The 22,368-nt window shown below is 67.3% G+C and overlaps 3 protein-coding genes across 4 annotated transcripts; 2 read left to right on the forward strand and 1 right to left on the reverse strand.

Annotated features, from left to right (window-relative positions):
- The first annotated feature begins 787 nt into the window (after positions 1-787).
- Positions 788-3,257, forward strand: CCR10 (C-C motif chemokine receptor 10). The gene is made up of 2 exons (XM_075775161.1): positions 788-842; positions 1,888-3,257. Exons 1-2 carry the CDS (start codon positions 831-833, stop codon positions 2,968-2,970), a joined length of 1,095 nt encoding a protein of 364 aa, XP_075631276.1. The 5' UTR covers positions 788-830; the 3' UTR covers positions 2,971-3,257.
- A 2,566-nt stretch (positions 3,258-5,823) lies between these two features.
- PLEKHH3 (pleckstrin homology, MyTH4 and FERM domain containing H3) lies at positions 5,824-13,536 on the forward strand. 2 transcript variants are annotated; one of them, XM_075775125.1, is made up of 13 exons: positions 5,851-6,141; positions 8,562-8,617; positions 9,277-9,365; positions 9,570-9,764; positions 9,948-10,105; positions 10,264-10,387; positions 10,577-10,874; positions 10,983-11,190; positions 11,422-11,558; positions 11,673-11,793; positions 11,868-12,317; positions 12,390-12,581; positions 12,679-13,536. In XM_075775125.1, exons 1-13 carry the CDS (start codon positions 5,992-5,994, stop codon positions 12,853-12,855), a joined length of 2,355 nt encoding a protein of 784 aa, XP_075631240.1. In that variant the 5' UTR covers positions 5,851-5,991; the 3' UTR covers positions 12,856-13,536. The 2 variants fall into 2 exon arrangements, with proteins under 2 accessions (XP_075631241.1, XP_075631240.1); XM_075775126.1 differs by having other exon boundaries at positions 5,824-6,141; positions 11,868-12,581.
- Positions 13,537-14,471: 935 nt separating this feature from the next.
- TUBG1 (tubulin gamma 1) lies at positions 14,472-22,345 on the reverse strand. The gene is made up of 11 exons (XM_075774882.1): positions 22,188-22,345; positions 21,790-21,902; positions 21,031-21,198; positions 20,716-20,784; positions 19,441-19,520; positions 18,711-18,837; positions 17,836-17,922; positions 17,447-17,596; positions 16,023-16,175; positions 15,608-15,769; positions 14,472-15,188 (listed from the first exon to the last, which is right to left on the reverse strand). Exons 1-11 carry the CDS (start codon positions 22,234-22,236, stop codon positions 14,991-14,993), a joined length of 1,356 nt encoding a protein of 451 aa, XP_075630997.1. The 5' UTR covers positions 22,237-22,345; the 3' UTR covers positions 14,472-14,990.
- Between the last annotated feature and the right edge of the window lie 23 nt (positions 22,346-22,368).

The following is a 22,368-nucleotide window of genomic DNA, read 5'->3' on the forward strand; positions in this document are numbered from 1 at the left end:
ATGGCCGAAAGCCCGTTAAAGCCAGGGATCAATTTGTTCCCCCCTGGGGGGAGGAAAGTGGGGCCTCTGTCCCACAGGAACTAATCTCCCCCTTAATGGGGGGGTTGGGAATTTTGTTGTCAACAACCAGAAGCACGTCTGCTCGGCACCGCAGGGATGTGGGGGCACAGGGGCATAGGGGTGCAGGAGTATGGGGGTGCAGGGCATGGGGTGCAGGGGCATGGGGGTGCAGGGCAGTGCTGGGATCCCTGGGTGAGGGGGATGCTGTGCACCAGCAGCCGCCCCAGTTCCCAGAACTGTCGCGTTTCCCATCAGGATGAGCCACTCCTGGACCGACGTGGCTCTGCTGGTCCCACTGGACCAGCATCCTGCCTGTGCTTGGCTCAGCACCAGCCCACAGCAGCCCACGCTCCTCTCCTTGCCCTGCTCCCTCCAACCTCTCCTCCAGCCCCACAGAGGCAACCCCCACTGTGGGGCAGGAGCTGCAAACAGCCCCGGGGCGGGCTGGGGTCTCCTGCATGCTCTGGGTGCCCTCAGACAGGCTCTGCACCCTGCAGCTGGGTGCTCCCAGACTTGTCCCCCAGCCTGGAGTGACAGGGGCTGAGCGGAACTGCTATTTCTGTCCCCGACACGCAGATGTTACCTACAAAGTAAAAGAGATAGGGCTCAGGAGTGGGGTTGCATCTGTTTCCTCACGTTCCCCAGGGCTGGGCTTGCACTCTGCATCACTCTCGGTATCGGAAGCGGCACGTGTTCAAACAGGTTGCAGAGTGTTCAGACACAACCAGCTCCAGACCCACTGCGGCCAGGGGGAAAGGTCCTGCTGTGCGATGCCTGAGCAGGTGAGGGGGCATCAGGTGAGGGGTTCACTGGGGGCTGGGTGGGGACCCCCCTCGCTGGCTTTTCTTGTTGCTTTTAAACGGTTCTCTCGTGAGCCATGTGGGTTTGGGCTGAAAGACAAAGCCCCAGGGAATGCAGGGCAGCGCCTGTTGCTCTAGGTCCCCGGGGCCCGGAGCAGGGAAGGGGCTGGGGGAGCTGCTGGGGAGTCATCCTGCCCTGGTGCTGGGTTCAGATCCCACCTGTGGCCCTGAAGTGGGTGGGGGGGATCAGACCCGGCCGCCTGGGCTCGCTGATGGGAGTCGGAGCAAAACCGTTGTTGTGAGGCCGCTCTGAGTCAGAGTCGTACTGGATCCTGACCTCCGTGGCAATGGGGTCCTGGCTGTCTAGCGCCAGGCTGCAGTGCTGTCCCTCCGCCCCAGAGCAGGGCTGAGAGGCCGGGAGCAGGGAGCACTGTGCACAGCTGCTTGCAAGGCAACGGGATGCCCCGGGACCTCCGTGGCTGGGAGCAGGACCAGGCAGTGTGGGGCTGTGCCGGCACTGGGGTCCCCAGGGCGTCACATGGGTGCGTGGGTGCTTTGGGCAAGTCCCCATGCACACCCAAGGGCGCACACGGGGACCTGTCCAAAGCGCCCACCCTGGGAGCCCAAAGGTGCGGCTGCATGGGGCAACTGGGGCCGTGGGCTGGGTGCTGAGCCTCAGGGGACATCAGGAGCAGCTCCCCTGCAGCGGGTACATGGTTAGTTTGTGAGACATGGTGCTGTGCTGGGATGCTGTGGCCAGGATCAACTACACACCAACTCTACACTGCAAGTGGCTGTTCGGGAAGTGGGGAGTCACTTTCAGAATGACTGCGTGCAGTCAATCTCTCGCTGCTTTGGGTTGGGTGTGAGACAGAAGCCTCACTGAGTGTGGGGCCACAGGCCACGGCACGCCTGGGCTGCCCACAGTGGGACTGGGTGGAGGAGGGATGCCCTGGGCATGGTGCACTGCACACTGTGGCTGGACCGCCCCCTCCGAGCATCCCTCCATCAGCCTCCCTCTGCGCAGGTGACCCCCAGCCCCTCCTTGATGGAGCTGACTGCCACCACCGACTTCTACTCCTGGGATGATGAGTACTCGTGGGAGGATGGCATGCTGCCCGAGCTCTGCGAGAAGCTGGCGGTGCAGGGCTTCGCCCGCATCTACCAGCCTGCCGTCTACCTGCTGCTCTCACTGCTGGGCGTGGCGGGGAACGGGCTGGTGCTTCTCACACATATATGCTACCGCCAGGCGCACAGCATCACCGATGTCTGCCTCCTGCACCTCGCCCTGTCTGACTTCCTGCTGCTCCTGACGCTGCCCTTCACCATCACCGACATGCTGCTGGGCTGGTCCCTGAACACAGCCACCTGTAAAGCGCTGCAGGGCCTCTATGCCCTCAACTTCTACAGTGGCTTCCTCTTCCTCACCTGCATCAGCGTGGACCGCTACGTGGCCATCGTGCGGGTGCCGGCTGCCTGCCGCCTGCGCCCACGGGCTCGTCGCCATGGCTGGCTGACGGTGGGGCTGGCCTGGCTACTGGCCACGCTGCTGGCGCTGCCCCAGTTCATCTACAGCCAAGCAGAGCAGCACCAAGACCTCTATCTCTGCCGCGTCATTTTTCCCCACGCGGTGTCACGGGAAGCCCGGGGGGCCACCAATTTGGTGCAGGTCGTGCTGGGCTTCGCGGTGCCCTTCCTGGTGATGGTGACCTGCTACGCGGCCGTGGCCCGGACACTGCTGGCTGCCCGTGGCGCCCGGCCCCACCGGGCACTGCGGGTGCTGCTGGCCCTTGTGCTGGTGTTCGTGACCCTGCAGCTGCCCCACAGCCTGATGGTGCTGCTGGACACAGCCGAGCTGCTGGCCAGCTGGGAGGTGAGCTGTACCCAGAGCCGCCGCAAGGACCTGGCGCTGCTGGTCACCGGCGGGCTGGCGTACCTGCGGTGCTGCCTCAACCCCCTGCTCTACGCCTTCCTGGGCCAGCGCTTCCGCCAGGAGCTGTGGCTGTTGGCCAGCAATGCACGCTGCGTGGGACCCCTCGAAGCGCGTTGCCCCGGCTGCCCCAGTCCCCGCCGGCAGACATCGCTCTCCACCTGCCAGGATGTGGTGTAGGGACATGGTGCCTACAGCCGGGGCAGGGACCAGCACCCTGGGGCTCGGTCCCTCTGCGCCTTCCCGGGGAGAGAGAGCCTTGTCCATGCACAGACCTGCCCCGCGCCCCGGCAGAGCAGGGGCAGCACCGGACGGTGCCTGCACACGCGTGGGCAGAGGGAAGAGCAGCCCTGCAGTGAACCGCCAGGCAGGGGGGGAACCCTGCAATGTCACGCGTGCTGCGGTGGGGACACACCATGCAATGTCACACGTGCTCCAGGGGACCATGCAATGTCACGCGTGCTGCGGTGGGGACACACCATGCAACGTCACACATGCTCCAGGGGACCATGCAATGTCACGCGTGCTGCGATGGGGACACACCATGCAACGTCACACATGCTCCAGGGGACCGTGCAGTGTCACGCGTGCTGCGATGGGGACACACCATGCAATGTCACACGTGCTCCAGGGGACCGTGCGGTGTCACGCGTGCTGCGGGGGGGCTGCGCGGTGCCGGTGAGCTCGGGACAGCGGACGCACACAGCAGGGCCCTGGCAGGCAGCTGGTTCCCACCCTCACAATAAATCCCGGTCGAGGCTCGACGGGCGAGCGCCGTCTCCGTGAGGGCCGGGGCTGACCCGGTGGGGGACGGGCCGGTGCTGCCGGAGGGGTTTGCTGGACCGGAGCCGGGGAGCGGGGAGCGCGGCGGGGGCCGCAACCGCACCCGCACCCGCCCGTGCCCACCGGTGCTGGCCGGGGGATGCCTGCAGGCGGCAGCAGAACCTCGCGCTTCCTGCCGTTCCCTGCCTGTGCCCTGCCTGTGCCCTGCCTGTGCCCTGCCTGTCCCCGCGGTCCCCTGCCTGGGCTCCACCGGACACGGCGCGGGCGCCCAGCCGGGGGTCCGGCAGCCGGGGAGCGGGCGGGGACACGCTGGGGACGGAGGGACCGGGCCGGGGAGCGGGGGCTCCGCGGGGGCGTGCGGAGGGCGACGGCCCAGGGACCGGCACCGGCTGCACAGCGGCTCCGGGGTGGGGGCATGTCCCGGCCCGGGTCCCCCCCAGCCCCGCGGTACCCTCAGCACGGCCCGGACGGTCAGAGGGGGCAGCTGGGGGCAGGAGCGGGGGTCACCCCCCAGCAGACCCCAGCCCCTGGCCGAGGCAGCGGCAGAGCCCGTGCCACCGTCCCCGCAGGCAAGGTGCCAAAGGGGCTGGCGACAACCTGCCCTGGGTCCACACGGAAACCCCCACCCGAGGCAGGGGCCAGAGGGGCCAGAGGGGCCAGAGGGACTTTCCTCTCGCCTGCTCACTTCCCCCACGAGCTCCTCTGCCCCGCCACATCCCGGCCCAGCGGTTCCCACCAGGGTGCTGTGGCTGGGGCTGGCGCAGCCGGGATGCCCTCGCCCCCATGGGGCTGGCACCGTGCTGAGTAGCCCAGGGCCACGGGCTGGCAGCGCCTGGGGCCGTGCAGCAGCTCCACGCGCTGGGCCCAGCTGAAGAAGGGCTCCAGGGTGCCGGGAGCGGGACGGGACCTGGCTCTGGTGCAGCCGCTCATGGGGTCTCCACAGTGGAGCTGGACGTGCAGGGAAGAGCCTCCTGGTTTTGCCAGGGCTGGAGGCCACTTCCTGCTTCTCCCAGGCTCCCGCTAGGGATTAGCCCAGTGCTCTGACCGGGAGAAGCCATCCCGGACCCTTTACCTACTGCTGGGCCGGAAATGCAATTACCGCTGATTCAGCAGCTGCATCCCTGTGCAGCAGCTGCAGAGCCGGGGTGATGGGCCACCGTCCCCTGCTGCCCTCTGCCCCGCTACGCTGACCCTGCTGGGGTCAAAAGGGCTGGATTTGGATAGTACCTGGCCCGGCAGCGCAGCTGCCCCCGCTCTCTGCCCGGCCTGCGGCCTCAGGCGGCCCCATTTCCTTCCTCCACTGGTTCCACAGCAGTGCCGGGGTTGGCCCCAGAGCCGGCCCCAGAGCCGTGCCACCATTTCCCCGCATCGCCCAGAATCACCGGCTCCGTCCCCTCCACGGCTGGCCGGCTCTGCCCCGGTGCTCATGCCTGCCCCGGCTGCCCTGCCGGCCCCACACCGGGGCTCAGTCCCCAGCGCAGCCCGGCACAGGCCCAGCGTTGGCTGCGTGGGAGGAGAGCTGGCAGCCGACGCTTCCTGCGTGCGCATCCCGGCACCACGAGCTCCCAGAGACGGTGTTGACCCAACAGCTGTAGCAAAGCCAGAGCCGTGGCTGATGTGCTTAACCCCTTCTGGGGCTCCAGGAGCGGGGCCGTGGGTGCCTCCAGCTCGTGGGTGCCGCGGACCCTCTGCCGCCAGGCAGGGCCCAGAGCCGAGCTGAGCTGCGCCGCCTCACCGCGGCACCGGGTGTGACCCCGCCACGAGCCCCTTCCGCCAGCTCCTCGTGCAGGAAGGTGCCACGAGGGCCGGCAGGACGGGCCTGCCGAACACGGTGCCCCCCTGCCCGCGGAGCCCCTGCCTGCACCAGCAGCCTGCGGCGCTGCCCGCCGGCACACGGCTCGGCACACGGCTCGCCCGGGATGGGCGTTGGTGCCGTGGCGCGGAGGGGCTGGGGCAGCACATGGCGCCGGTGCCACGGGGCAGCTCGACGCCGTGGCCAGTGAAACACGGGGCCCGCGCCCGGTGCCGGTGCCGGTGGGCTGCACGCGGTGCCGGTGCCCACCCCCGGGTGCGGGTGGTTCCCGGTGCACCGTGCCGCCGGCGGATCGGGGGTACCGGCCCTGTCGCAGCCCCGCCGTGCAGGGCCCCCGGCGCTCCCCGCAGTTCGGCGCGCGCCCCCGCCCCGTAGATGACGCAAGCGGCGGCCCCACCGCCCCGGGCGCGCTGGCTCCGCCCCGGGCCGCGCGCAGCCATTGGCGGCGGCCGGTGACGCGCCCGGCCCTGCCCGCCCGGGGCGGCGGCGGTGGCGGGGCCGGTACCGGTGGTGGCGGCGGCGGCCGGTGCGCGGCGCGGCGCGGGCGGGCCGGTCCCGTCCCGGTGCCGGTCCTAGTCCCAGTCCCGTCCGGTGTCGGCGGGGCGATGCCGTTCCCGGGCGGGCTGTGGTGGCTGCTGTGCTGCCGGCAGGGCTTTACGCTGCTGCGGCGGGACTACGGCGAGGCGGACCGGGACGCGGACGGCGAGGCCGAGGAGGAGGAGGTGTCTTTCGAGCTCCGCGCACAGGGAGATCAGGTGGGCCCGGCACCGGCTCCGGGACGGGCAACGGCGCGGCGGGACTGGCGGTGCGCGGCTCCTCCCGCCCCGGGGCGCACGGCTCTGGCCCGGCTCGGCGCGGCCGTTCGGCACCGGCCCCCGCGCTCGGCGGCGCTGCACCGGCCCGGCCCGGTCCCCGCCGCCCCGGCGAACGCGACAGCCGCCTGCCCGGGCACGTCCCCGCCGGTCTCGCCGCCCGGGCTGCCCTTGGCGCGTCCCCGCCGCCGGCCGGGGGGTTCCCGCGGGGAGGGAGGGGGGGGGCTCGGCCCGGCCCGGCCCGGCGGGTGCGGAGGAGCCGCTGCCTCGGGGCAGCCTCCGGGCGGGCACTGGGGGTCCCGGAGCCCGCGGGCTAGAGCCGAGGGGTGCGGGGGGGCCTGCGGGGGCCGCTGCCCGCTGGATCCCGGCGCGGGGCCTTTGCCGGTGCCGCGGCGGCGGGGAGCCAGGCGCCTGTGGGGTGTTGGGGTCTGGCCGAAGCCGGGGCGCTGCCGGGCCGGCTGGGCAGCAGAGCCGCCCGCGGAGCTGGGTGCTGCCCTGCCCGGCCCTTGCCTGCTCCTCGGGGCAGGAGCTGCGGGGCTGGCAGCGCCGGATCCCGCACCGGGGCCGTACCTGTCCCGAGCTCAGGTTGGCCGGGGTGCGGGACGGGTTGCTCGGGACCGGCCGCGGCTCCGCACAGACCTGCCGGAGCAGGCCGGGGCTGTTCCCGACATGCAGCACCCCGGGAGCACATGCCGGGTGCGGGGAGCAGGCCTGGATCTCCCCGCTCCGGCTGCTTCCTCTGTTTAGGGAAGCGGAGCGGCGGAAACCGGCGCTTCCTCCGGCCGGGCTGCGTGGGGTTCGGCGGATAGCGCGGGGTGGCGGGGGGAACCCCAGCCCCCGGGGTTCCTCCTGCCCGTCCCAGCTGCCTCCTGCACCCGGAGCCACGGGGCCCGGTCCCTGCCCGGAGGGGACGTGGCGGGGGTGGTGACAGCCCAGTCCCGCTTGTTGCGACCCCTCTTCCCCCCCTGCCCGCCCCGGGGTCTGCAGCACGGCCCTGCTGCCCCTGAGCTGCCCTGGCTGCGCAGGGCTGGGGGCAGCCCTGACACCCCCCCCCCCCCCCCCAACGCTGGCCGTCCCCTGGCAGCGGGTCCCCTTCCGCAGCGGTGCCACCCCTGTGGAACGGCGGGCAGTGGGGAGACAGCGGCAGGGCTGGAGCTGAGCCCTCCGGGCAATGGTGGCAGTGCCAAGGGCACGGCAATGGCAGGAGCTGTCTTTGGGCTTCCTGTGTCCCATGGGCTGCGCTGGCTCCAGAGGTCCAGGCTGGCGTGGGCGGCTGTGACGCCAGCTCCCCTGGGGAGCCTTTCGCCGTGGCGGGGGGATCCTCGGAAACCCGCAGCACCGGCCGCCCCTTCCTGGGAGCGTGGGAGCAGCTGCCCTGGCCCTGCCGCCACAGCTCCTCTCCTGTTTATTTATATCCCTGAGAAGGAGCCGGCCGCCACCGCTGCCTCCTCCTCCCGTGGGCTGCGGGCGAGGAGCTGAGCACCGTGTCCGTGCCCACAGCTGTGCAGGAGTGTGCGGGGCCCTCCCCGGCCTCAGCAGCTGGGGTCGCTGGAGGAGCCGGCCCCATGCACGGGTGCCGACACTGCGCAACAGGTCCCCTTAATGCCACGGGTCAGCGGCGGCTGGCTCACCCCGTGGCACAGCCATACCTGCAGCAGCCCCCCCCCCCCCCCTCCAGACTATTTTTAGCAGCAGTCTCTTTTTCTTGGTGTTTCGTGGCACGCTCTGGCCTGTCACGCCTCCGGCTGCCCCGTTGGGCTGCAGCTGGCGGGAGCGCCCGCACATCTCCCGGGGCAGCATCCGCTGGCGCTGCTGCATCCCCGCACCCCGCTCTGCCGGGGCGCCCTGCCTGACCCGGTGCCTGCCAGTGCCTGGGCTCTGCCTCGTGTCCCAGCACGTGTGCTGTGGTCATCACGTGAGCAGCACCGTCCACGTCAAGTTGTGCCGCGCAAGGAGGAACAGGCCCCCATCCCGCTGCGGGGCCAGGGACTTCCCTGTGCCGCGTCCCATCGCCGCGGGCAGGAAGTCAGCGGCCCCATTACAATGGGACTTTGTGCCGTAAGCGTATTACTCAGCACTGACCTTGTGCAATTCTGCACGGTATTCAGCCTGCCGGGTCAGCCGAGGACATGCAGCCAGCGCGCCTGGAGGCTGCCCCTGCACCCCCGGGGTGCCCCAGCTGCAGCCCTGGCTCCTGCCGCGGCCGTGGGGGTACCAGAGCTCCCTGTCCCCTGGCAGCAGGACGTGAGCCTGCCCCTCTGGGCCTGAAGCTGGGCTGTCGAGGAGGCAAGAAGTCATTGAGGGGGGATGTTCGGGGGTGCCGGGTGGTGGCTGTGGGGCTGAGACGTCTCCTTTCTCCCCAGGGGTCCCTGGAGGTGAGCCTGAGCCAGCCCACGCGCAGCAGCAGTGGCTCAGAGCGGTGAGTGACCCCCTGTCTCCAGCCCACGGGGCATCTCATCGCGTCCCTTGCGTGGTGCTGCAGGAGCTGGGGGCCTGGCGCACTGTGGGAGGGTGCACTGGTGCTGGTGTGCACCGTACCATCACGTCCACGGGGCTGGCACCACGCTGTGCCAGTCTATCAGCTAGAGCAGAGAACGGCAGAGCTGGGACTACCGTGCTCCATCCCCATCCTTCTGCCATGCCGGGTGGCTTGGCTGCCGCAGGCTTAGCCAGCAGGGGCTGTGCGTGGCTGCTCCTGTGCCAGGAGGCTCTGCCAGGCCAGGAGGCTCTGCCAGGCCATGTCCACCGGCAAAGTCCATGCCCTGGGGTGGTGTGTGCCCGGGGAGACGGGGTGCTGGGGCACAGGGGCCTGCTCGCTCCCCGTCCTCCCAGTGCCGATGCCGCTGCCAACATTCCTTCCTGGTTGTTCATTTTCCGAATTCCTTGGCAGGGCCGCGACAGCTTATTTTTAGTCAGGGTCATCTGCACCCGATGGCTCTGCCGCGTTCCCACCGTGAGGTTGCGGGGTGCCCGGAGCTCCTCGGGACCCAGCTCACCCCAGCCCCCAGGCTGGCTTCCTGCTCGGGGGCCGTGGGAGGCACCCATGGGCAGCCGGGCTCAGCCCCGTGTTGTCCCCAGGTCCCTGCTCGTTGCGGAGGAGATGCGTAGCCTCATCGTGGAGAAGGGCCCGGGGCCAGTGGAGGATGACCCCGACGCTCTCGTGAAAGGTGGGCACAGCGGCCTCTGCCTCCGGAGTAGCGGGGGCACAGCCATGGCTGGCAGGATCGCGCCCCTGCTGCGGCTGGATCCTGTCCCAGAGGGGCAGGGGACACCGGCTGGGCTGGCGGGGAGCGGGCAGCCCCTGCCCTGCGCCGGAGAGCCGGTGGGGCGGATGGTGCTGATGGTGGGGGCTGAGGCTTCCCTCTTCCCAGGCTGGCTGCAGCGGGAGGTGCGGGGCGGTGTGAAGACCCCCTGGATCCGACCTCGGAAGTACTGGTTTGTGCTGACGCCCGACTCCCTGGACTACTACAGCAGCAACGAGAAGGGGGCCCGGCGGCTGGGCTCCCTGGTGCTCACCAGCCTCTGCTCCGTGCTCTGGCCGGACAAGCAGACCTATAAGGAGACAGGTAGGGTGCCTGCACCCCTCAGTCAGGCTGTACCTTTGTGGCCTCTCATGCCCTGTGTCACCCTCCCAGCCCCGGGAGGCCTCCGTCACCCCGAGGAGGGGCTGCGCCGTGGCCCAGCTGGGGCAGGGGGTCCTTGGGGTGAGGGTGCTGGTGGGCAGCGGGTGAGCTGTCTGTCCCTTGCAGGCTACTGGAGCGTGACGGTGTTTGGCAGGAAGCATTGCTACCGCCTGTACACGGAGCACCTGAACGAGGCCGTGCACTGGGTGTGCGCGGTGCAGAAGGTCATCGACAGCAAAGTGCCCGTCCAGACACCCACCCAGCTGCTCATGCGCGATGTCGAGGTGAGCCCCTGGCACGGGGCCGCCTGCGCCTGCAGCCGTCGGCAGGGCCGGGATGGACGGTCGGGGCCCCACGTGCCCTGGGGTGACGGCGGGTGCCTGTGCCGGGCACTCGGCCGGGCAGCCCCCCTGCAGCTGCTGCCATCGCTTTGCCCTCCCAGGAGCACTGCGGCAGCCCCGAGGTCCTGGAGCAGATCTACCGCTGCAACCCGATCCTGCGCTACACCAGCAGCCCCCTCTATGCTCCCCTGCTGCCCTTCCCCTACGGCAGCCTGGACCAAAGCGGTGAGGGGCGGGTGGGGGTCCTGCACCCCGGGCTGGTGGGAGCGATGCCGGGCAGGGCTGGGCGCTGTGCGGGGCGGGCAGGCGTTGGGCTGGGCTCTGTCCAGCCCTGGGTGCGGATATGGCACCTGGGGTGGGGGTGGGGGGGCTGGGGATACCCACAGGGCTGTTAACCCCCATCCCATCCCGCAGCCCCCGGCCCCCGCAGCTACACCACGCTGCGTGACGAGGCCGTGAAGCTCTTCAACTCGCTGCAGCAGCTGGAGTCGGAGCGGGACCCGGTGCCGCTGATGCAGGGCGTTCTGCAGACCTGCCTGGACCTGCCGCCGCTGGTGGACGAGATCTACTGCCAGCTGGTGAAGCAGACCACGGAGCCGCCGGCGCCGGGCAGGCAGGGCGACCTGCACTACTGGCAGCTGCTCACCTGCATGAGCTGCACCTTCCTGCCCTCCCCGCCCGTCCTGCGCTTCCTGCGCTTCCACCTGGACAGGCGAGTGCCGGCGGAACAGCCGAGCGCTGGCTGCAGGCGGGGAGCACGCCGGGTGCCGGGTCCCCCATCGGGTCGACGCCGCCGTGACCCTCCTGGCATCTCTTGCAGGACAGAGAGCCGGTTCCCTGCCTCGGAGATGGCCAAGTATGCCTGCTTCATCCGGGAGGCGCTGGGGAAGACGAAGGGGCGGGAGTGCGTGCCCTCCCTGGAAGAGATCCTGGTGCTGATGCGGCGGCAGGAGATGATCTGCACCGTGCACTGCCCGGGGGCGCCCGCCTGCAGTGTGGCCATCAGCTCCCACACCACGGCCGAGGAGGTGAGGGGCCGCATCCACGCCGGGCAGGGAGCTCGGGATGTTTCGGCACGCGGTGGCGGCGTGCTGTGGGAGGTGGGGGGCTCCTGTGGGTCTCTTCCAGCTGAGTCGCAGTGGAGAGGGGCGGGGGGCCACCTGCCTTTGCCCACCATGACCTGTCTGTGTCCCTTTGCAGCCCTGAGCGCCACTGTCAGGGACGTGCAGTCACCGTTGGTTGCCTTTGTCTCGTCCCAGGTGGCCCGGGAGCTCGTGTCACGCCTGGGGCTGTCCCAGAGCCCCAACCTCTTTGCGCTCTATGAGCAGACCCGGCGGCGGGAGCAGCCCGTGGGCAGTGCTACGCTGCTGGCTGACGTCCTCACCAGGTTTGAAAAGTAAATGTCCCACTCTGCTGCCTACGGGGGAGAGGGGCTGGGGGGGCCGTGGGCGGGAGGGGACGGTGTGGGGATGCCTCCCCATGCTGATGGGGCCGGTCCCTTCTGCCGCAGCTTGGCCGGGGAGGAGCGGGAGCAAGACCCGCCATGCCGGCTCTGCTTCAAACACTACGGCTTCCTGGACACGGACAACGTCCCGCGCGACAGCCTGGAGTTTGCCCTCCTCTTCGAGCAGGTGAGAGCCGTGCCGTGCCAGGGTGGCCATGCCGCGGTGGCCACGCTGCGCCGGCTCACCCCGCCCTCCCGCAGGCGCACGAGATGGTGCTGCGTGGCTACGTGCCCACATCGGAGGAGACGCTGCAGACGCTGGCGGCGCTGCGCTTGCAGAGCCTCAACAGTGACTTCTCCACCCACGCCCCCTTCCCGCGCCTGGAAGAGCTCTTCCCGCCCCACGTGCTGCACGCCCGCCTGCCAGCCCCCCGCCATCGGCCCCCCACCAAGTGCCGGGGGGCTCGGCTACGTGCGGGGCTGCTGGCCGGCGGGCTCTGGGGGCAGGCGTTGGCCAAGCAGCGGGCAGAGCGGGACCAGCGCCTGCGGGGCCGCCTGCGAGAGGAGGGGGCCAGCACCATGGCTGCCATCGTGGAGAAGTGGAAGCTGCTGCAGGGAATGGGCCGGCCGGAGGCCATGGCCGCCTACGTGGCACTGGTGCGGGAATGGCCGGGCTTCGGCTCCACACTCTTCGACGTCGACCTGCGTGCGGTGAGGCCCTGGCAGGGCAGGGGCAGTGGGCAGCCCTGGCAGCGGGCAGCCCTGACACCCCTCTCCCTGCAGAGCCCGGTGGGGGCCGGGTCCCAGCGGCTGTGGCTGGGCATCGGGGCCAAGGCCGTCTCGCTCTACAAGCCAGGGGAGCCCGAGCCCTTGGACAGCTTCTGCTATGGCCGCATCTCCTCCTTCGGTGCCTCTGACAGCAGCACCTTCCGCCTCTCCGTGGAGGACCGGGACCTGCTCTTCGAGACCTCCCAGGTACGGGGCAGCCCTCCCTCCATCCCTCCTTCCCCCTGGGGGCTACAGGGTGCCGGGTGCCCCGGGGCTGACCCAGCACATCCCCTCTGCCCCACAGGTGGATGAGATCGCCCAGCTCCTCAACACGTACCTCACCTCTGCGGGTGCCCGGCGGCTATCCCGGCCCCAGGAGCCGGCCACCAGCCCCCCAGGCCCCGCCGTGCCATGCCAGGGGCTCTGCCCCACAGCAGGGCCGTGGCAGCACCAGCCGCCCGTGGGCTCCTTCCACAGTTAGCCTGGCAGCCAGCGTGGCCACGCAGGGTGCTCCTGACGCACGGCGTGGGGAGGGAGGCCAGCCCGGCAGCGAGTGGCAGGTCTGTGCTGGTCCCCAGCCGTTCCCCGGAGGGGGGGGACAGGGGCTCGTGCTCCCTGCGCCGCTGTTGCCTTTCTAGTTATTTCCTTAATTTATTTTGAGACGCTCGCGCCCCCCCCACGTCTCCCAGCACTTTCCCTGGAGGGCAGCGGGGCCGCCATGCCGTGGTCCCCTGCGCTGTCCCCAGGCCTGTCCCTGTCCCCTGTCCACCTGGTGCCTTCACCTCCAGCACTCGTGCTGCCTGGCAGCTCTGCCCGCGCCCCGGCTCTTGCTGCCCCAGGGGCTTTGCCCGAGCCAGGGGGTGCTGGGCAGCGGTGCTGTCCGTCTGTCTGTCTGTCCGTCCGCTGAACCCACCCCTCCTGGAAAGCTGCGGGCGGCTTTTGGCCGAGCCGCCTCAGGGACTAGTGGGCTCCGAGTGGCCGGGCCCTGCCGCTTCGCGGTGGCCCCGTGGCGGGGCTCGTGGCGCAGGGGTGGCCAGCGGGGTGGTGGCTGGTACGGCTGGGGCTTGGCCCCTCAGTGTTGCCTCTGTAAAGTTTGTCGGTTCTGTCTTGGGGGGGGGGGTGGGGGTGTAATTTGTTTTTCTAAATAAATGCACAAAAGAAAGGTTGGGCCTCTTGTCCCGGAGCTCGGGCCCGCGGCGGGAGGCAGGGACGGTCCGATCCCCAGGGCGGCGAGCGCAGCAGGGCCTGGGACAGGCAGCGGCGGCGGGGAGGAGCAGCACAGCGTGTCCTTGGGGGCAGGGACTACTGTCCCTCCGGCCGCTGCTCACTCTGCCCTTTGGCATTTCATCAACAGCGCAGGCAGCGCTCGGGCTCCACGTCCAGCTCCCCGGCACCCCCTGGCACTGGCCGCCCCGGGCAGGGGGGGGGAACTGCCCCAGCAGCGGGTGCCTCTGCGGGGCCGGTGCCAAAGAGGGCGTGGGAGCCCGGCGCTGCCATGGCGGGCGGGTATTTTTAGCCTGCTGCTCAGTGCCACGGGGTCAGAGGAAAAGGCTAATTCTCACCTTGGGCTGCCTGGGCTTGGGCCGGCTCCAGCGCTGCCCCACGCCCCCGTCCCTCGCAGCCTGACTCACACGGGGCAGGACTGGAGCTGCCGTGTCCATCTGCGTCCCCCTCCATCGACACTGGCCAGCCCCGAGCCTGCATCCTTCCCGGCGGTGCCATCCCCCTGCCTCAGATCCAGAGCGATGAGGGGACCCCCCAGCCCCTCGGGGGGCCTCCCTCCCGCACGGGGCCTCGCCCCCGTGAAACATTAACGCGGGCACCCGCGTGCTCTGCGGGCAGGGCAGGTAGGGTGGTGCCGGCTCCTGTCCCTGGTCAGCTGCGCCGGCAGGTCCTTCCAGTAAATCTGGCTCTGCCGCAGCAGTCGCCCGGCACCGCCTGGGCCCAGACAGCGTGCTGCCGGTCGAGGCAGGGCCAGCCCTGCGCACCGCCGGGACGTGCAGGTGAGTGGCGGCTCCGGTTCAGTCCTCCCGCCCTGGCAGCGTCTGCAGCTGCCTTCCTGCCCGGCTGCTCGCTCCAGGAGCCATGCAGGCAGCGTCAGTGCAGGAACAGCCTTTATTAAAGCAAAATAACCTACAAAAATATAGATACAGCCTGTGCCCCAGGCCTGATCTGGCGATGGAGGAACAAAGCTCCTGCCCAGGGCAAGGACTAGCTCAGCCACGCAGAGCCTTTGGCCACAGGGGTCGCGTGCACCCAACTCTTTGGGCCAGGCCCGTTCCGAGCGCCCGGGTTCGCTCTCGTCCTCCTCCTCGCGAGCGTTGCTCCCACGGGTGGAGATTCCCTACCAGCGCAGCGCACGGCTGCCCCAGTCCCGTCCTGGGCCAGGGCACATGGTGGAGCGGAGGCTGTCCCCCCACCAAGGGTCTTCAGGGGCAGTGCTGCTCCCTGCAGAGCCGCTTCCGCTGAGGAGCGCAGCGTGCGTCTGCAGCCGGTGTGACGACTCCACCGTGGCCGGGTAGCGCTGAGGGGTGCTAAACGTGGACACGGCAGAGACGAGCCCTGCCGGCGTGCGTGGAGGTGGCCGTGGGACCCTCCCGTCCCCTGGCAGGGCACTCACTGCTCCTGCGTGCCCCAGGAAATGTAGTCGGGACGCGTGGCCGCGTGGTACTCGTCGATCAGCTGCTGCACGATCTCCCGGGAGTTGTCCAGCTCGTCAAAGTTGTCCTTGAAGATGTCCTCCTTGCGGAACTGCTCCAGGAAGGCCTCCCGCTTGCGCAGCTTGTCGTACTGCCGGCACGTCCGCTCAAACAGCTGGAGAGCGGCGCAGGGGTCAGATGGGCCAGAGCTCCCCGGGGATCCCGTGGGGGCAGGGGGGGTCCTGACCTCCTCAGGCTGCTGCCTGGGAGCAGGCAGCAGCCCCAGGCTGGCAGAGAAGTAGCTGCTACCCTGCACCCAGCCAGTACTCGGGATCAGCTCCTGCATCCGAGGCCGCCTTTGGCCAGGGAGAAAGGAATCGTGCTGCAGCCTGCTCCTGGGAGAACAGCCCCAGGGCTGCAGCAGGACTGATCGGGACCCCAGAGCAGACCTGAGCCCTCTGTGCCCGGCTGGGAGCTGCAGGGCCCTGCTGCCGCTTTGTGAAAGCCCCCGAGAAGATGCGTTTGTGACAAAGGATGTCAGAACCGCAGCTGTGGGACCCCAGTGCTGCCCGGGCAGAGAGGAAAGGCACTCACCGAGGAGATGTTGGTGTGGTTTGCCATCATGAGGCCGCTGACGCGGTGTGCAGATGGTAGGTAGGGGGACTTGCGGGACAAAGCCACCTGGATGCTGGCAGGACCCCAGGGGATGAAGTTGGCCAGCTTCCTCTCCCGAATCCGCTGCAGACTCTTGTGAACCTGGGAGGATGAGAGCAGCAGGGTGATGGGCAAAGCAGCCTGGTCCCAGCAGACCCAGGAGCTGCTCCTGGCAGGACGTACGGCCTCAGGAAGGTGGATTTCGGCAAACAGCAGGCAGGGAGGCTCCTCACAGCAAGGGACTAGAGGCCAGGGCCCGTGCAGGAGTAACCTGGAGCCACTTCTCAGTGACCGTGCCCTTCCTTGGCAGGCCGTGCCACTGCCATCAGCATCTGAAACGGCTGCGGGAGCTCACCTGCGTAGGATCCACCTCCCCCTGGATGATGTTGAGGATGGCGATGTAGCAGTGGTTGGTCTGCCTGTCTCGCCCTGTGGACACCATCACGTTTTTAGGCTGCAGCAGTCTTCTCATCACATCCAGGACTGTGGTTTTCCTCACGCTGGCCACCTGCAAACACCAGCCAGGGGTTGGAGGGAGCGGGCATGCTGCTCCCTTGCCTTCCCACTGCCCTGCACACACACACACACACATATGCACACAGAGGAGCGCAGGGCAGCTGGACAGTGCAGCTCTCGCCCCGGGGATGGGGCCACGTGCAAAGCCACATGCAGGACAGGGAAATCCCAAAGTCACACAACAGGCGCAGCCAGGCTGAGAACCGGAGCGTTGGCGGAGGCTCCAACACAAGAGCACTGAGCTGCACCCCTGACCAGAGTGACAGGGACATGTTTCACGTTGTTGGTGTCCAACTTCCATCCCGTTCCACTGCCGAGGCAAGGAGCAGGGCTGGAGGACAGGAGAGGGGTCATTCCCCACTGCTCCCCCTCCCCATCTCCCCCTGTACTGAGCCTGTGGGCAGACAGGCCACCGCAGTCGCTGGAGGCTGTCATGGGCTTTGCCCAGCTGCTGCCTGCCACGGCAGCCAGGGCTGGCACCCGAAGCAGCACCCGCAGCAAGGGCAGCCCGGTGGCGTGGCAGCCCCACTCCAGGCACCGTCTGAGCTGCTGGCTGAGCCCTCCCCGCACTCCTCCCGGGGAGGACAGATCACACGCTCAATACCCTTTTCAGAGCCAGCAGTTTTTCAGATTTGCTTCTCTGACTAACATCCTGAAGAAATGCACACAACGAGAGAACAGCAGATGTTAGCTCCCAGCAGAACTGAGACGCGGCCGACGCAGGTGAGTGCCTCTTGAAACAGAACTGCCCCGTTCTCACCGGTGGAGAGCTGAGGGGGCACTGCCTGGGGACGAGCTAAACGCAAGCGGTAGCGTTCGGTGCAGCTGAGGGGTGGCAATCCCCTCCCAGAACACAGATCAAACCCCGAAAAGGGGCTGATGCCTGGAACCCATGATCAGTCTTGGCACGACAATGATCAACAGCGTTCCGGCCCAAACGGCCTGGGCCAGCGGGGCAGTAGGACTGGCAGGGCCACTTTGGGCTCGCTCCGATCGTTTCTAAGGGTGGCTTTTCTCAGATCAGATACCGCCAGCTCTCCCCTAGCTGCCGCAGCCATCCTGATGCATGCAGCAGGTAGCCCGGCACGAGCACGATTGCCTGCTCACATCTGATTCATGTCACACGCGGCTGTCACGTGGTACGGGCACACGGGCCTGGGATGCGGAACACGCAATTACAGCTCACCCCAAGACCGTGGGACTGACGGATGTTACAAGGTGAGCGTGGCAGCAAGGGGAGGAGTGCCTGGCGGGCTGCCTTACCGACTGGTCGGTGGTGAGCGGCGTGTACCCCGTCATGAGGAAGTGCAGCCGGGGGGTGGGGATCAGCGAGGCAATCAGCCCGATGAGGTCGTTGTTCATGTACCCGGGATACCTGAGCGTGGTGGTGCTGGCAGACATGATGGTGGAGACCTGGGGGAAAGGATGGAGTCAGCGGTGGCGTCACCACATGCTCACAGAGCACGTTCGAAACCTGCTTCGTGCAGCTGTGCCAGGGGAAGCTGGAGCGCCCAGAGGCCGCCCCGGGAAGGGCGGAGGACCCTCGTTCACAGCTCCAGGCTGCCCACCACCGCGCCCAGCCCGTGGAGCAGGTTCAGACCCAAGCCGGGAAGCTCCATGCCAGCTTCTGCAGAGAGAAGAGCCCTTCTCACCAGCTGGTTGATCTGAGAGAACGACGGGTTCTGAATGTGCAGCCGGTCTGTCGCGATCCGATTCAAGGCTGTGTTGTCCAGAACCACCTGCAAGAGAAAAACCGCCTCTGTGAAGAGCCTCGGGGGCAGTTTGAGGAAGGGCAGCCCCGGCTACGTGTCCGAGGGCACCGGATCGCCCAGCACAGGCCCTGAGCGCCGCAGCCTGGCGAAGCCCTCCACGGCAGGTGGCAGACACTTGAAACCACAAGCTGACTCATCTGTGGAGCGTAACTGACACTGTCAATGGAAGCTCTTCCCTCCCGTCTTGGCTGTGCTCCCCAGCGCTCTCCCAAAGAGCACTCACTGCCTCTGGGCCAGCACCTCGCGGCAACCTTCAGCCCCAGCAGCTCTGGCGCAGCTCTCTTGGCCTGCTACGTGCAGAGGGACGAGCGGTGTCTTGGTCAGGGCCTGACCGAAGGCCCTGGTGCATGCTAATGAGGCTGCCTGGCTGGGGCTTGTGGGTGCTGAAAACGATGCTGGAATCGAGTTCAGGCAGAAGGCTGCAGCGCAGCTACGCAGAGGAAGCGCAGCCAGTCCTTGCTGCCATGGGAAGAATCTGCTGGATCCCGGAGGCAGAAATGCCAAGCCGGATAGCTCAGCAGGGGTTAGCACAGAGCCCCCGTCCCTGCTCACCACATCTGCTCAGTCCTTCTGGATGGGGGTACACTCGTCGCTGCACCTGAGGCTTCGCAGGTACAGCCTACGCTGCTGCGGCACTCACCCCGTGCAGCTACGGCACTTGCCCCAGCAAAGGCTGCGTTTTTGAGCGGCTGGGGACAGGGGTGCCAGGCTGGAGCTGACTGCGCTGCTGGCCTGACACGCAGTGGAACTCTTACCACGCAGTCAGCGTTCTGAGTCAGCCTCTTCAGTGTCAGCAGAGAGTTGTATGGCTGGACTACAACATCACTCATCTCATCCTGGTTTGGGAAAACCGAGTAGGTCTCCACCAGCTTCTTGGGATACCTGGTGAGAAAGCCCAGCCACCTCAAGGGTTAAAACCACAAAGCCAGCACTCTCTCCTCCCACAAGCTCCCTTTGCTGTCTCCAGGGCTCAGGACAGCAGTGAGTCACCAGCACTGCATGCCAGAGTCGGCTCCCGGGGAGGGAGAGAATTTGTCCCAGCAGTGCCTACCCTAGCAGTACAGGAACAGGCTGCCAGACGGAGCTACAGGCGAGGCCAAGCCATCCGCAGGCTGATTAAGCAGCTGCTTACAAGCCTTTTCAAGAGGCTGCAAGCTGAAACAGGCAGGGGTGGCAGCTCAGAGCTCACAGCTAGAGCCTCCCACCCTCCCCTGCACAGCGAGGTGTCAGAGGGCAGCTGCCTGATAAGAATGGCTGAGGGAAGGCAGAGTTTGGACAGCACGAGTCCAGTTTTGGAGGCTCTGAAATCCCCAGGCGTATCAGGAGCCATCCCTTCCCCGGGCAGCATGCCAGGGATTGCACAAGACAGTGTTTGGGTGGGGGCGGTGGCTCTGAGTCAGCGCTCTGCAGCTCCCAGCTTGGGCAGGGTGCCCAGGCTGGGCCAGACTCTGCCCCCCAGGGAAGGGGACAAGGCGGAATGCTCACCTGTCATTTAGTTTCTCCAGGAGGTAGGAGCCCAGCCCGGAGCCCGTACCACCGGCAATGGAGTGGCAAAGCACAAACCCCTGGAAAGAAGCAGAACGCAGGCAGCTCAAGGTCCAGCTCAGCCCCAGGAGCATGGAGAGCAAAGCAGGCTGTGCCGCCGCCACCTCCAGCAGAGACTTGTCAGCCAGGGCGAGAAATACCCCCGGGACAACTGAGAACACGGAGCTGAAGCCTGCGGATGGAGGGGAGGTTAGCCCTGGCTCCTGCGGACCACAGCGACAGCCATGGGCTCATCAGGCCACTCCTGCCAGCGTGGGTGGAATGCACATCTCTACACACCACAAAGCGTAACTGCTGCTCAGGAGCCTCCTGGATTCCTTGCACTCCAGAACAGACTTCAGAATAGCTCCAACGTCACATTCAGGGGCGAGTCAGTCATACAAAATGTTCTCATCCCTTTCTCTGGGCCCTCCATGCCATTCCCCTCCTTCTGGAGTACCTGAGGCCAAACTCCCTCTACCTGACTTCAGGGCAGGTCCCGCAACGGGCTCTTGGATCTTCTACCGACGTACTTCACAATGACATTTTCCCTTTCCCTGTTGCCATGTGATAGCCTGACACAAACACCAGGGAGCCCTGTCTGTCTACGCACAGGGAACGGCCACCATCCGTGTAAACCCAAGGTCCTGCCAGAGGCATGCGGCAAAGCAGCCGAAGAGCTGTTGGTGCCCTGGTGCCCCTTTAAGCCAGCTGGAGAGAAAACGAAGCTGCAGCTGCCTGGGCTCCTTCTGTGGATTTCAAAGCACTCGGCAACTTTGGGTCTAAACACCGTCCTGCTGGCAGCCTGCGCACGGCTCCCTCCTCTGCTGCAGAGGGTCTTTGCTGGAGGACAAGCAGCATGTGTCCTTCTTCAGCCGACGCAAGGGAGAACATGGGAGGGAGGTGGAACAGGGAAAGGAAAAAGCACCATAAGGCCTGGAACTCTTCCTGTGGACCGTATCCTGCGGGAAGCGCCCAATGCAAGCAGTATTTGGGGCAGAAAAATGCCCTGCTGAGCATACAGTAAGATTTCTGGGGAAGCCTGGCAGATGCAGTAGTGATGAGAAAGAGCTCCTTTCCCTAGTTCCCCTCTCTACATGTTCTCTGCTCAGCACCTAGAAGCAAGCTGAGCAAGTCTGTGTACACCAGAGGGCTGAACTCGACCGTATAAAAGAGCAGCCCGGCTCGGAAAACACCAAGCAGGGCAACCGGATCCAAATTCTCTGCTTTACTTACTTCCAAACTGTCACTCCCATCAGCCTCTCTGTCTATTATATCAAAAATATCTTCATGGATTTTTTCTCCCTGCAAGAGAAATCAGACCAGGATTTGTTCCTTTCCCACAGAAAATGGAGAAGAGCTGCTCAAGCCCGGTGCAAAGCCAAGTCAGAGTGGCAAAGTGACCCTGCGCCCAAGGTGCTATGAAGTGTCAGGCCTAAGTCCCTGCTGAATGACGAAGTATTCTTCAGAAACTGACCTGAGAAGGCCACGATAAAGCCTCACACCTAAAGAGTGACCTGTGTTTGCACCCAGGAGCAGTAGAGCTGTTACCTGTGAAAAGCCACTGGCCCAATTGTTCCCAGCTCCCCCTCCGTGCTCTGACAGGTAGATGTTTTCTGGGTTGTACAGATTGGCGTAAGGGGAGTTCAGGATGGAGTGGATAACTCGAGGCTCCAGGTCCAGCAGCACAGCTCGCGGGATGTAGTGCTCATCGTCCGCCTTTAACAAGGAGCAGTAAGATCATGATGCAGTCGCAGCTCAGCGCCGCTTCTTACTGCAAGAGAAACTGCAAGTGCGTGTGCCACCCCCTGGCCACGGGAGATCACGGCACAGCCGGCGTCTGACAGGGAAGAGGAGGAAGGGAAACTTGTTATGTACAGCCTGTCTGTAATGCAGCATCTTTATGCGCCCCAGAGCATATCCCGAATGCTGGGCAGGCACGGGGGGGTGGCTCTCCCCTCACGGGCTCGCAGCCGTTACGTAAGGTGGTATCTATGGCAGCCTCAGCTTCGCGTTCCTGCCTCCACAACACATCCATTTCCAGACACCAGAGCGCAGGCAGAAGCGCTGGCAGCGTGCTGCCTAGCAGGAGCGCCGGGCTGAGGCTGCCACTCAACCCAGCCCCGGGGTCAGGGTCAGCCCTGCAGTCCCTGAACGGGGAGCGGGGGCTGCCAGAGGGAGCTGATGCAGCCACAGACCGCCCTGCCTGCGCTCGCCCGGGCATGGATCAACCCGGTGCCGAGGGCAGGCACATCCCGCAGCACCGGCGTGCCCGCTCCACGTCCCGGAGCAGGCAGGGCCCGGCAGTACCTGGTAGAAGAAGACATCCTTGCGGTCGGTGCCCTCGGTGGCGAACTCCTCCACGATGCCCTCGGGGCTGATGCCGTGCTCGGCGCAGAGCTGCTTCCAGAACTCGAACCCGACTGCGAGGGATCGCGGTCAGCCGGGCAGGGCCGGGGCCGGTCCCCAACGCCGGGCCGGGCCGGGCCGGGGGCAGAGCCCGCAGCATCCCCGGGCCGGCAGGCCCCGCCCCCCGCCTCAGGCCCCGCCCCCCGCCTCAGGCCCCGCCCCCGCCTCAGGCCCCGCCCACGCCTCAGGCCCCGCCCCCGCCTCAGGCCCCGCCCACGCCCCCCACAGCATCCCGGCCCCGCCCGGGGCGCGCTCCCTCGGCCCAGCCCTGCCGCCGTCCGCCCCGGGGGCCCACTCACTCTGGTTGCCGCACTGGCCCAGCTGCAGGGTGATGATCTCCCGCGGCATCGCGGCCGAGGCTCCGCTCCGCTCCGCTCCGCTCCTCCGCCCGGCTCCCCGCTACTCCGCCGCGTCTCCCGCCCGGCGCCAACGGCACTGCGCGTGCGCGCAGCAGACTTCCGGGAGAGCGCCGCTCGCTCC

This window comes from Balearica regulorum, chromosome 24 (assembly GCF_011004875.1).
Source record: "Balearica regulorum gibbericeps isolate bBalReg1 chromosome 24, bBalReg1.pri, whole genome shotgun sequence".
Classification (NCBI taxonomy): Eukaryota; Metazoa; Chordata; class Aves; order Gruiformes; family Gruidae; genus Balearica; species Balearica regulorum.

Coding starts and splice junctions, on each gene's coding strand:
- PLEKHH3 (XM_075775126.1), top strand. CDS start 5,992: ATGCCGTTCCCGGGCGGGCTGTGGTGGCTGCTGTGCTGCCGGCAGGGC. Junction 6,142..8,561: donor TCCGCGCACAGGGAGATCAG/GTGGGCCCGGCA, acceptor CTTTCTCCCCAG/GGGTCCCTGGAGGTGAGCCT. Junction 11,794..11,867: donor TTGCCCTCCTCTTCGAGCAG/GTGAGAGCCGTG, acceptor GCCCTCCCGCAG/GCGCACGAGATGGTGCTGCG.
- TUBG1 (XM_075774882.1), bottom strand. CDS start 22,236: ATGCCGCGGGAGATCATCACCCTGCAGCTGGGCCAGTGCGGCAACCAG. Junction 20,785..21,030: donor GGGCCAGTGGCTTTTCACAG/GTAACAGCTCTA, acceptor TTTCTCTTGCAG/GGAGAAAAAATCCATGAAGA. Junction 19,521..20,715: donor ATGGGAGTGACAGTTTGGAA/GTAAGTAAAGCA, acceptor GCTTCTTTCCAG/GGGTTTGTGCTTTGCCACTC.